This window comes from Grampus griseus, assembly GCF_964374135.1.
Source record: "Grampus griseus genome assembly, chromosome: 5".
Classification (NCBI taxonomy): domain Eukaryota; kingdom Metazoa; phylum Chordata; class Mammalia; order Artiodactyla; family Delphinidae; genus Grampus; species Grampus griseus.
Window position 1 is genome coordinate 85,862,357 of NC_138998.1, and position 13,620 is coordinate 85,875,976.

General features: G+C 41.9%; 1 protein-coding gene across 1 annotated transcript in view; it reads right to left on the reverse strand.

Moving 5' to 3' along the window:
* CD96 (CD96 molecule) overlaps positions 1 to 13,620 on the reverse strand; it is a gene marked incomplete at both ends in the record, with an annotated part of 81,882 nt that overhangs the window by 48,874 nt on the left and 19,388 nt on the right. Inside the window, 3 exon segments of the mRNA XM_082654980.1 lie at positions 5,031 to 5,077; positions 8,896 to 8,956; positions 8,960 to 9,109. Of these exon segments, the coding sequence (XP_082511106.1) occupies positions 5,031 to 5,077; positions 8,896 to 8,956; positions 8,960 to 9,109 (258 nt within the window).

Consider the following 13,620-nt stretch of genomic DNA (forward strand, 5'->3'; position numbering starts at 1 on the left):
CTGGGAGAGAGGTGTTTGCACACATGCTGGTGTTGATTTGAGAACTGGATACAAAGCTTGTTCTGTGGGACCCAGCAGTGGAAGGACAAAGAAACCTGAGCCTGAGATCTCCAGACCCTTCTGATGTATATCTTTCTCCCATTATTGCCATGCTTATATTAAAGCTGTTTCATTAATATAGCCTGTCTGAATCCTGTAAGTCTCTCTCACAATCTAACACATAAGTAATTAATGCATAATTAGCACAGAGAAAAGTAAAGACTTTTCAACTCACTTGAATTAAACATTAAGAATAGAGGATATATATTAAAGCATAATTTGATTTCATTTTAAGCTCTGTTAAAGGAGGAGTATGTGAGGAAGAGATGAAAGAACCTCAGAAAGAAAAAGAAAAAGAAAAAGGAGGAGAGATTGGCGTATATTAGGAGAAATAAAGAACAGAGGCAGAAAACCAAAAAAGAAACAGGGATAGAGAAGAAACGTGAAGATAAGAGAGACAGTTCCCTAGAGAAAATTCACCATCGAAAGGTAGGAGACCTTGACTGTCTGAGAGAGTGAAGGACAGAGAACATGTTCTTAGCTTCTGAGGTCAATTTTAATGAGTTAAGTAGCTTTTGTTTTGTCCCCGCATACCACACAGACCACTCATTCATTTGAGCAGTAGGTTTCAGATTATATTCCTCTTTAAGATACTAACTGCATGCCAATGCCTTGTTCTCCGATTTTTTAAGAGCTGTTCATCTTTAAATATTTAGAGATGCTTTGAGAAAAGGGATCCAGCAGTCCATATGGAGAGGAAAATGCCCTGGGCTGCTGAGGATATGCTTAAAATATTAACTCAGGAGTAGAATAAAATCAAACTAGAAACTACTCTGGCCTTTGTGCTGGAGCTGACTTGTTTCGGATGATTCCTGTAGAACCTATTATTTATTTTTAAAACTGCATTGGGGGCTTCCCTGTTGGCGCAGTGGTTGAGAGTCCGCCTGCCGATGCAGGGGACACGGGTTCGTGCCCTGGTCTGGAAAGATCCCACATGCCGCAGAGCGGCTGGGCCTGTGAGCCATGGCTGCTGAGCCTGCGCGTCCAGAGCCTGTGCTCCGCAACGGGAGAGGCCACAACAGTGAGAGGCCCGCGTACCGCAAAAAAAACCAAACCAAACAAAACAAAACTGCATTGGGAGTGGGGAAGAGGGCATGGTGAGAGCGGGGGAAGACAAGAGGAGACAAAGCCAGCATTTCATCTTGTAGACAGCCATGTCCCTAAAGCAGACAAGATCCTGGTATAATAATGGTGTCTTGCCTTATTCGGTCCCCACCTATGTGGCTCCTTTTAACTGCTGTTCTTAGACATGTCAGCAGCTCTAACAGTCAGATCTGTCTTCCCTGTGAGCTGTTTGTGAAAAGACACAAGTCCAAACACCAGGCTTCTGAAAAACCCAGGCTGCATTGCAGTCCTGCAATCCCCTTTTTTCTAGAAACCTGCCTGATATTAAAGCTTTCACTTTCCTTATGGTTTCCCCCTGGGGGTGTGATGCCCCTTTTAGGACCCTTTCCATCTGTGGTGAAAGCTCAGGGGCTCAGGGGCTCACTGCTGCAAATGATGATGGCGGCTGGGAGTCACACGGCTGGAGATTTGGACTCAGAATCTTAATGTGCTACAAAAGATGCTATGAGGGGAAAAAAAGGTTGCAATATCTAATCTTAAACACACACACACACACACACACATACACGCACACACACACAGGAAATGGAGCTTAAGAAGGTCAAGGAATGCACAAAACTCAGGCTTTGCAAAACCCAAATTAAATAAACAGAAACAATCAAATTCTGTAAATAGCTACTGGAGATGTCCTGCTAAACTCTGATGTTTTGCTTTTAGATTACAGTGACTTTTTTCCGTGGGTCTTATTATTTTAACCTCTCTTCCTTTTTAGGCATTTCAATCCCACCTGCTTTTGTTTCCTACGTTTCACACGTGAGGTAGTTTTGTTTTTTGTTTGTTTGTTTTGTTTTTTTAGTTTTTTTCCTAAATTTTGTAAAACATAATAGAGAGTGACAAGGACAGGACCCACGGAGATGAGCTAGTAAAAGCACAGGCAGGAAAAAGACACACATGTGGCTCGTGGAAAGACCGCCCTGCTGAGTAAACTAGAGTTTTCGTGTATCTCTCCTGTGCTTTCTTTTGCTGCATCATCAGAGTAAGGGGTATAGAGGGCCAGGGGCTGTGGCCGAGGGACTCTTCGGCCCAGCGTCTCTTGCTCTAGAGCAAAAAGCTGCTACATGGGGGGCCCTGAAGTTTACGTTAAAGACTCTTTCTTTCCATGGAGCTGTGGAGGTGAGGCTGTGTGCCATGCTGGAGCCCTGGCAAAGCCGAGCCCTTGGAAACACACAAGAACACGACATCCATAGGGGTGACACTCTCTGTGGACATCCCTAGCATGTCTAAGCCTGAAAGGCATCATTGATAGAATAATCTGGGGGCTTTTCTATTCTACAGGAAAGCTAAATTAACCATAAGCTTTAGTAATTTTAACTAGTAACACTGGAAGACACAGTTCACAGCTGACCAAACCCCTATTGTTCTAACACTTAGGGCTGCTGGTGCAGTGAACATGTAGCGCCTAGTAAGCATCAATACATGCATGTTGACTTGGTTAATTTTTAAGAGATGAAGGGAAGAGGGTAGGAAATTACCATTACTGAGCACTAATGGTTGCCAGATAGTAGATAGTTTGCATACAGGTCTCTCATTTGGTCCGTATGTCACCATTGTGAGGTTGGTATCATTGTCCCTGTTCATTGATGAGGAATCTAATCTAATCTAATCTAATCTGGTCCAAGGCCCAGAGTTAATAGTGAAGGAGGAGAATTCAGACCCAGGTTCATCAGATTCCACAACCTATCTTGTTGTGTTTTTTCATTAACTCCCACTGTCTCTAAGAATCAATCACATAGCAGATTTATGAATATTCATGCAGAGGAAGGAAGAAGTGAAAGAGAGTGAGTGATAAGTAGTGGGAAGGGAAGAAACATTTCTGAGACATCCACTCTGTGCTGCGTACTCCATTACTGTGCATAAATCGAATGCACCTAAGAACCCTGTGTAATACTGATTATGATCCCAGTTTTGGAGATGAGTTAGTTGGGACTCATAGAGCTTAACTACTAGATGAGGCTATGTTGCTAGTAGGTGGTTGAATTAGGATTTGACCTTAGTTCTGTCTGCCCCTAAAGATGATCTCCTTCCGTTATGCCATCCTGCCTGGGTACAGGCATGCTAAATTCTCATCCCACCTCTGTCCTTCATTAGTGGCTCAGCCAGTGGCTTAGCCTCTCCAGGCCCCGATTTCTCATCTGTGAAATAACAAGATGTTCTACCTATTTCAGAGGCTTATTGGGAGCATCACGTGATAAAAGCATGTGAAAGGGCTTTGAAGAGTTAATAAGTTATTAAAAATATACTTGGGATTATAAGAATATCAGAGTGAGGAATTACCAACGTTTGTCAAGGTCTTAAAGGATCCACAGACAAGCTGTGTCCTGTAGCTGGTTATGTGGAGTTGGTGATTCCACACCAACTAATTCCAACTAATTCCCCAGGAAGGAAAGTTCTCTGGTTTTTCTAGTCAGTGCCCAGGGAAGCATGGGTACAGAAGAGAAAATCTGATGACACGTAAGACAAAGTCCTTTTCTTTTTAAACTGGAATTCTTGGATCCAACCTGGTGGTTCTATATCTGGATTGAGTCCTTGTTACCTATAAACATTGGCCCAAGAACCTACAAAAAAATCCTGATAAGAAACAAAACACCTACCAAACATTATATCATTAGATTATTTATTTTACTTAAACTATTGAAATGCAGTCCACTAATAAACTTGAAAATTAATTGTGGCAGAACAAAAAAATGGAAACCTTTCCTATGTACTTGGGACTATAATAACAATGAATCTAAGAGACTAATTCATAAAATCAAAAGACTTGGACAATATACTCATCTAAAACCACACCACAGAGCCTGAGCTATGATCTGAATGCAGCTGTCAAATTACATGACTGATATTCAGTGAAAACATGACAAGAAATCATAAGTTATTTAATGTTCTTGGGGCTAGAAGAAACTGGAATATAATTTTCTCTCATCCCATCTAACAGGAAATGTTTGAGAATTAAGAAGAATATTTATTTTACTTGGGATTTTGAAAAGTTTCAATGAAGCCATAATGCCATAAGACAGCTGATCAACACACGTTAGTAGTAATAACAACAAAATGCTTATTGAGTACTTAATATATACCAAACAATATACCAAGAATTTTTCATGGATTATTTCATTTAATTCCTAAAAACAACAACAACGTGCTGATACTCTCCTTACCCCCTTCATATAGATGGGAAAACTGACTACAAAGGTGTGAAGTAATTAGTTCAAGGTCACAGCCAGCAAGAGGAAGAGCTGGGAAATAAGCCCAGATCCCAGAGACTAGAGGCTGGGAACTACGTACAAGAATTTGAAGTCAGAGGGGCCTATTCTAATTTCCTTTTTCTCCTCCCCTTCCTTTTACTGCCTAAGAAATAGCCAGGGCTCTGAATGAGTTCAGAAGGGTACATTTCCTCTTGTCACTTAAAAATAAAAACACTAGGAAAGCTGGTATAGGAAATGAATTAGAACAAATTAAACGTCAAAGGATGAGCAAAAACCTCATTCTTACAACAGGATTCACACTGCTTTCTGCCCTACTTTTCCTTCACTATCTACTTCAACATTTATTAAACAGAAATTTAAACAATTGAGACAATTTTTCCAGGAAACTTAAGGACTAAGGATCACAAGATAACATGTTCTGAGAGCCCTAAGTCAGAAAATAAGGATTCCCATTTGGGTTCTAGAGTCAACTCAGCTTTCCTTCATTCCCACCAGAAATTAATTGGAATAAGGTCCTCTGAGAAACATTCTGAGCAATGATGCAAACTGACACACACTGGCATAATTATGCTGTTGATTTTCAAAAACTTTAACGTGACTCACCTCTCCGAAGACACCCATGGAATTATTTTCCACAATCGTGGAGATTTCTGGCTTAGCTTAAAGGCAAATAAAACACAGTTAGTTAGTGGCCCTGAATGATACCCTACCTGGTCACTAGTGTGTGTGTGTGTGTGTGTAAAAAATTCATAACTCATCAAATATTTATTAAACTCCCACTGTGTGCCAGCAGTATACTAGATGCCTAGGAAACAAAGATGAAGAAATCATATTCATCATCTTCAAGAAATTTACATTTTCATGGAAAATACAGATACATAAACTAGAAATTAGAATTGATAGAACTGATATAAGTATTGCTATTAAGGACATGTGGGATTTGAAGAAAGCTTTTGAGAAAAGCTTCTAACTCAACCTTAGGGAATAAGAAGAGGCTTTTGGAAGAGGCCACATCTGATATCTGAAAGATGCCTCTGGGTGAGTCAGGTGAAAGGAGGAATGTGGGGGAGAGGAGGGGCAGGCAGTGGGCAGACGGAAGAGAGGAATGTTCTATGTGTCCAAAGGCCTAGAAATAAAGCACAAGTTATAGGTCCCTGAAGGGGCAGGAAGAACACCTGGTTCTTATTTAGTTGTTTGGTACTGGAAAAGATCAGGGGCTATTTCAGTGATTTTGTTGTCCTGCTAAATTGTAAGTGCCTTGGAGCCAGAATGCTTTATTCATCTCTCCATCTCTAGCACTTAAGTGCCCAGCATAAAACAGACATTGAGGACATCATGTTGAACTGAAGTGACTTCAAGTAAGTTCTTTTTTTAAAAAAAATTTTATTTATTTTATTTTATTTATTTATTTTTTTGGTTGTGTTGGGTCTTCATTGCTGCGTGCTGGCTTTCTCCAGTTGCCGCGAGAGGGAGCTACTCTTCGTTGCGGTGCACGGGCTTCTCATTGCAGTGGCTTCTCTTGTTGCGGAGCACAGGCTCTAGGCACACGGGCTTCAGTAGTTGTGGCTCTAGGCACACGGGCTTCAGTAGTTGTGGCATGTGGGCTTCAGTGGTTGTGGCAAGTGGGCTCAGTAGTTGTGGCACATGGGCTCAGTAGCTGTGGCTCGCGGGCTCTAGGGCACAGGCTCAGTAGTTGTGGCGCATGGGCTTAGTTGTTCCGCGGCATGTGGGATCTTCCCAGACCGGGGATCGAACTCGTGTCCCCTGCACTGGCAGGCAGATTCTTAAACACTGAGCCATCAGGGAAATCCCTCAAGTAAGTTCTTGAGTATAGCAGACAATGCCCTCTACGAACCAGTGGAAAAAATATTAAGACCCTTGTCACAGATGCCATCAGTGTCTGCTACATCCACTCAGCCTCTGCTTACTGAAGGCCTCTTGCTGGGCATATATATGATCCTCTCCTGAAGATTTACTGAGGTTATGGAAACACACTCAGTCCACAAGTAGAGCAGACTGGAAGTCCCAGAGGGTTAATGGTGACAACAGGTGGGGAGTTGGTGGATAACACCCCAGCTTCCTCATCTTTGTTTGGTATAACTCTGATGGGTATTCTCCCAGGGTTTCCCAGTGGGAATGAGCTCTAAACCCTAGTGCTAACTGGCTTGATCACGTACATTTTATTATCTTCCTTCCCTTCCTTGACATATTTTCCCAGTCCTATGTTTTCTAGGACTACCTCTCAAATAAATTAATTTAATTCAAATCCTTGTCTCAAAGTTTTCTTTCAGGGGAACCCAAACCAAGATACAACCTAAAATGGTTATGGGAGGAGGCCTACTTCTGATTTCCTATTAGCAACAAATGCCAGTAGAGTGAAGGACCTGAAAGCAAGAACAATTACTAAAAGTTGCAGAGGTGATTGAGCGAGACAGATTCTTTGGGGGGCTCAGGACAATCATGTTTAGAGCTTAGGAGTGCAGGAGAGCAAACTTGTGATGGCAGGTGGCTCCCCACTAAAGAAAGGAAAGTCAAAGGAGGCTAGTGAGAGGGATGCAGGAAGTAGCAGAGGGGAAGCTTCTAATCCCTGGTCTGCCAGAGAATGAAGGTGTTCTGGAAGAAGAAATAAACTGGACTTAGGGCTTATAGAATGGCTCAGCGATACATTTGAATATGTATTTCAAGGTTTTCATGTTTTTGTTTTTGGTTTATTCTATTCGGGGAATCACCCAGGCACGCAGAGTGGGTCCTGAATACGGTATGTGTATACCTCTGCCAGGATCACTATGATATACACTCAGGTGACACTCCCAAATAGCTTAAAGACTGTCCCAACACAACACAGCTGGCCCATGTGCTAAAGGAGAAGACCAAGAAGCAGGAGAAATCTAATTCTATGAACAAACAGGCAGAGTTTCATATTTTTGAGCATCCACTGAAAGGAGTTCAAAGAAGAAGAAAACAGAAATATAGAGACAGAGAGAAGTAGAGACAGGGTGATAAAGATGAGATGTAAGAGAGTAAAAAGCATTCCAGACCAAGATGAAGGTATTTTAATGCAGCAAAGAGATACAGGACATGGTTTAAATGTTGGCAAGGCAATTAGATGGAGTTATGGTACAAAAACTCTTGGCCAAATGGGACACAGTTTGCCTAACACAGAATTATTTTTTTTCGCACCCCGGATGGCTGCCTCCATCGATTTGCCAATAGTCAGGCCAGATGAGTCAGCTTCATGTTTGTGCTAAGACAGTCATACCCCATAAGTGAGTGAATGGTGATGTCAATAAAAGAGATGAACAGCCTTTCCAACTCATCACAGGGCATTGTCTAGGCTCCATAAGGAACCTGACCATCAAGGGCAACTGATTATTTCCTAGCCCATCCCTGAGGAGAGATGGAAAAAGAGGGAGGGAAGGAAGGAGAAAGGGAGGCAGGGCAGGAGGACGAGAGTGAGAGCTGGAGAAAGAGATACAGGAGAAGCTATAAGCAAGCGACTTCAAACTAAATACATTTTGGTTGTAGCTCCTCCCCCCTTTAAGAACTAAAGGGTTTGCATTTCCTTCAAAATACTGAATTGTGTGACCTCTAATAATAATCAATAAGATTCTAAGTAAAAACAAAGATTTTTCACTTGTCCTATCATTCAGACAACTGAGAAAAAATCGACCAGCCCATGCTCTTAGGTGGTGTGAATTATTTTCTCTTTGTTTACCTCATTTTCAAAAACAATTAATTGCTCATCCACATCACTGTTTTTCTCTTTGCCTTCATTTAAAAATGATGTTTTAAAAAACACAGCTCTTAGTCACAAAAATGAAAAATATCCAAAGCCAAGGGTTTCTGTTTATTGATGTTTCCTTGCATCACTGAGCAAAATAGAATTTTCACATTTCCCTTAAATTCACACCCTGCAGAGTCTCTGCAATTTGTTTGAGGCCACAGTGGATATTTCACCTAAGCTCCACTCTCCTGTGATTGCAGGGTCAGAGGGCCATCCCAGCAGGTTCTTTGGCTGGAGAAGCTGGACAGTCTCTCACCCCAGCTGGCCTTGGTAGGGGTGAGAGGACTCCTGCAGAGTTTCTTTGGAGCTGTGTTTATCATTTTCCTTTTCTCACACTGGCCTTATTCCACTCTGCTCCAGAAAGCAACTAAGGCAATTAGACAAGTAAGCAATTAGACCTAATTATAATTAAAGAGACTTCCAGTATTCTCAGGAAACATTAAAATTGCACATAAGGTAGTGGTCACCAGGAAACTGACCGATCTTTGGCAACTGAACCATCATTCTTTAGCTTCCTACCCTCGTCCCCAGCCGTAACACGAATGACAACTATCAAGGCAAACAGAACTCCAGAATAGTGACCCTTGTGTGGCTGCTCTCCCGCTAACAGGGTGCTTCCTCTTTAGTGGAGAGAAAGCAGGAGACAGTGACAGGAGGATGGCAGGGAGTCCAGAGAACAGAAACTCTTAGCAAAAACCCTGACCGTGGTGGAGCGCCTGAAGATTTTGCCAGACCTGATTACAGCCTAGCGAGGGAACTTCCGGCCATCATCCTGGATTTGGACTGGAGAGAGGTAGAGGCTGTAGTCTGTACCTGGCTTGACTCTGTCTTTAAATAACGTGGAATTGCTGATGGGGTGATATTGGGTGAGAAGTGTTTCCTGAGTTCCATTATCCTCCTGATGAGACAAAATGGTTACCAGCTTTGAGCACTCAGTTGTGCCAGCTCTGGACTAGGTGTCCCACACGCAGTAATTCATTTGTATCTTGTAACAATAGAGATAATGAATGAAGGATTGAAATTAAGAGATACTGAGTATGTTACTAGAGAAAGTATCGTGACACTTGACTTTCAGTCATAAATTTGTGTCACTCTCTCTTAACACAAATAGAAACTTGCTGCTCTTCTGACTAAAACTTGCCTTTCATAACCTTCCATAAGTTGCATATTAGGGGTGGGATTTGGGGGTGGGGTACAGCGCTGGGAGCTAATGTCAGATCATAATTCTCATTTCAAGTTCTGAAATCTTACTGCTAAGATGTGCTCAGGAGGCTGTATCAGTTTTACTCATTAAATCTTCACTAAACTGGGTGATCACAGTCATCCTCGCTTCCCAGCATTCCAGCATTCCTTTAGAAAAGGTCTCATTTTAGCTCCCTTTGGAGCCAGGACTAGAATGAGGTAAAGAGAGTCTCCTAGGATGCAAAATTTAAGGAAGCAGTCACTCCCAGGATCTTGTAAGTGCAGGGTGGGCACCTGAGAGTGAGTGCCTCCTTAAATTTTGTGTCTTTGGTATCTCCTTACCTCCTTACCTCAGCCTAGTTGCTGTCCTTCTGCTCTTATTTCTGTGATTGTGACCTTCAAAAAGGACACATAAGGGGCTTCCCTGGTGGTGCAGTGGTTGGGGGTCCGCCTGCCGATGCAGGGGACGCGGGTTCGTGCCCCAGTCCGGGAGGATCCCACGTGCCGTGGAGAGGCTGGGCCTGTGGGCCGTGGCCGCTGGACCTGCGCGTCAGGAGCCCGCGCTCTGCAGCGGGAGAGGCCACACCAGTGAGAGGCCCGCGTACCGCACACACACAAAAAAGGACACATAAGGAATAGGCTGTAAATGTTAATCTGAATTTGGAGATCAGAATTTAACTGGAATACTTGATTCCTCTAGTCTATTACCTTTTTGTGGGTCTATGAAAAAAAGCCTTCATTATTCTTGCCTTAGCCTGAATCTCATGGACCAGGTCCCGGAGATGTCACAGTGTTGGGCAGGGTCAGTAAATGTGCTGACTAAGGGCCTAGTAAGAAGGGGACTCTTCAGGGGCATAAGCAGAGAGGAAAGGCTATGTCCTTATCCTCCTTCAGTATAGCTCTATATTTTCTACTGAGTTGCTTTGAACACATTCTGATGCACAAGCTTCTTCTCTGGAGGTTCTACTGGAGTTGTTCTGGGATCAGTCTCATCCCAGGGCACATTTTTTAAAAGGTCCTCAGAGGACCGGGGGCTGAAAACCACTGGTCTAACTCCAAACAACAGATGAATCATTATGAGTAGGGGTCGGGGAAACGGAAGGAACTGAAAAGGAGAAGGGTGAACAGGAATGCATCGGATGGGGAAGAAGCCATGAAATAATGAAAACAAAGGTCTGTGACTTGGACTCTCTGGTTTAAAAATTGAGACAGTTCAGGGTAGAAGAAAGGAAAGCCAGGTGAGGGAGAAAATTCAAGTATGAGCTGGGAGCAGAGCAAGAAGTGGAAAACAGGAAGGCAGACTACTTAGATAGTTTAGATAGGTATTTCCAGAATATACTTAGTAGAAACTCTTACGCAAGACAATTTTTTAGGTGAACATGGTGAGGATTGGTATCAGCTTTACCTACAGATATACAGGTAGTAATGCCTGCAGAGAATCACAGACTTACTCCTGAAGCAAAGAACGTAACTTTATACCCACATAAAGTAGGACTTAAGAGTCTGTGCCGCTGCCTTCCTAACGAGGAAGGATACAGAAAATTAAAGGGAGAGAACTTATGTTCTGGAGACAGGGGCCCCAAAAGGAGCCCTGACGGCAGAAGAGAGAGGAAGGCATTTCACTCAGCGTCTGCTGATCTGGAGGCCAGTAATTAAGGAGGCTGGCTCCCCCTGCAGGTTCTTCAGCATAAGCTACGCTTTACAGCTATTGTTTTACGCACAGGGACTGCTTTTGTGAGAATCTAGGGGTTCAGAGTGCTTGATCTTTTAGTAAATGACTCACCATTTGGAACACTTCCATCTGTCACTCTGTCGTGGAAGAAGGGCAGTCAGAGGCTGAAGGTGGAGATTGGTGAGAGAACTGCTTTTTCCTTTACTGCATAGCTGGGGGTGACTGGCCAGGGTAGTTTAACTGATGGAGAAAAGATATTTAAAAAATTATGCAGAGTGTTTTTTGTTTGTTTATCTTCTGGGTGCTTGACTGTTGTAGAGGAGGGATTTGTTCCTTCGTTGGGAAAGATGGATTCGGTTGCAAAGTGTGCCCTGTAATCTACAACATCAGGACAGCCTGAGAGATTCCAGAGGCTCCAGATATAAAGGGGCGAGGCAAGAATCTGCATGTGAGCACCTGCCTTCGTGGAGCAAATGGGAAGAGAGGTGACAAAATGCAGGGGAACGATGAAATGTCTAGGGCTGGGAGAGGGAGAGACAATACTAACATTATACGATGACCACTACTGCATTTTTATATTCTTATTACTCATAGCTTAAATTTATTTAGCACCTACTGTATTTGAGGCACTGTGCCAAGTTCTTTCAAGTCTTACCTTATTTACTCGTTACGACGATCTGGAATAAACCAAGGTTAGCTAACTTGCTCACAGGTCACACAAAGAAGGTACTTAAGTCACAGCACCAAAAAAGGGACAAAGAAGCCTCTGAGACAGCACACCTTAATAAAACCAAGCCATCACAAAACAAAATTTTTTTGGTGGACTCTCTCGAATGAAAAATGTATAAGAAATTCCAGGAAGCCAGAGGTCTTTGTATAAATTGGAGATTTTAGAGATGTGGACAATTTGCTGATTGAAAGGAGCATTTTATGATATATTGATCTACCTTTGGTGATAGGGGTCAGAGAATACACCTCAACTCCTACCTGTTAAGAATGATCTTAGGGCACCTGTTCTTCCGGAAACAGTCTGGTAGGGGATCTTCCACAGAACCTTTATTCTTGCCTGTTTTTCTTTTCTTTTCTTCTTTTGATAATTTTAAAAATATTAATAAATATTTCTAAAACTTCATGGGATTTCCAACTTGGTAGACCCTTACAAAACTGAATGAGGAATGTAGACTGAACTAGCTAATGTATCTGATACACCTACACGAGTCCTAACACTCAATAGATGTTCAATTAATACTAAATCACTGTCTTCCAGCCTCAACTGAGTCAGCCTGCTGTGAATTCATGAGTATTTACTCTCTGCTCAACTAAACTGAAGAATTATGGAGAGTCCTAAAACGAACTCTTTAAAGATTAGTTTTTAATATGTATTGAGCCTAGGTACTGTGCTAAGTTATTTAGCACCTCACAATAACACCATGGAGCCGGTACTGTAACAATATAATTATAATATAATTATAAAGCTATAATTATAATATAGTTATAAAACTATAATTATATAATTATAATATAATTATATTATATAACTACAATTATCCCCTTTCGTGGATGATAGAACTAAAACTCAGGCTGGGCAACGTATCCAAGGCTGTATAGAATTCTGAGACAAAAGGAAAAATATGTATCCCTATATGCACTTATCAAAATATTCTCCCATATTTTACCTCAGTGGAAAAAATTAATAAACTCTCTACACTTAACATTTTGAAAAATGACTACATGAAGCCATGCATTGCTCAATCTTTTCTCCTGCCCTTGTCAACCTTCAAACCCGCACCCGTGGGGGGCATGATGCCACAAAGACCAAGGAACCACAGGCTGATTGGAAAATCCTATTCTTTGAACAGCACGGCAGGATCTCAAAACAAACTAAAAACATTGTGCCTTTATTTTAAAATTTGACATTTTGTTCATCATGGATTTTCCCTAAATTTTGATTTTTAAAAATATTTTATTAAGATATATATCTTGATTACTGATTTCTTGGGGCACTTCCTTAAATTTTGCACCCAAGGTGAGGACCCTATTCACTTCACCCTAATCCTAGCTCCTAGGTCACACAGCTATTAAATGTAAAGCCAGGATTTGAAAACAACAATTTCCCTTGAAAAGCCATGCTATTAATGCCTTTGCTACATACTGCTTCACAAAAGTAGTAGAATGGACAGTCCTTGACTTTTCTGCTGAGAGTCTGTTTGAGGAGAAGAAAAATTCACAAGAAAAACAAATAGAAAATCAGGACCCATAGAAGAAAAATAAATGCATAATAACATACAAGAGTTGGATAAAATAATTAGCATGATGAGGGCTGGGAGGGTTCATATTGAATCATGGAAAACTCCTCCTGAATGTCTCTTAATGACCTCACAAACCCTAAAATAATTTGCAGAGGGGTTCCTATTTTAGTACTAGAATCAGAATTTTCAATGCAGAAAAGAGACCATGGGACTATTTGATTTAGTGAGGTGACCTCATCTCCATGTCAGGGCTGGCAGTGGTGGCCACAGGACAAGTAGGTGCTGAGTGTATAGAGCCCATTCAAT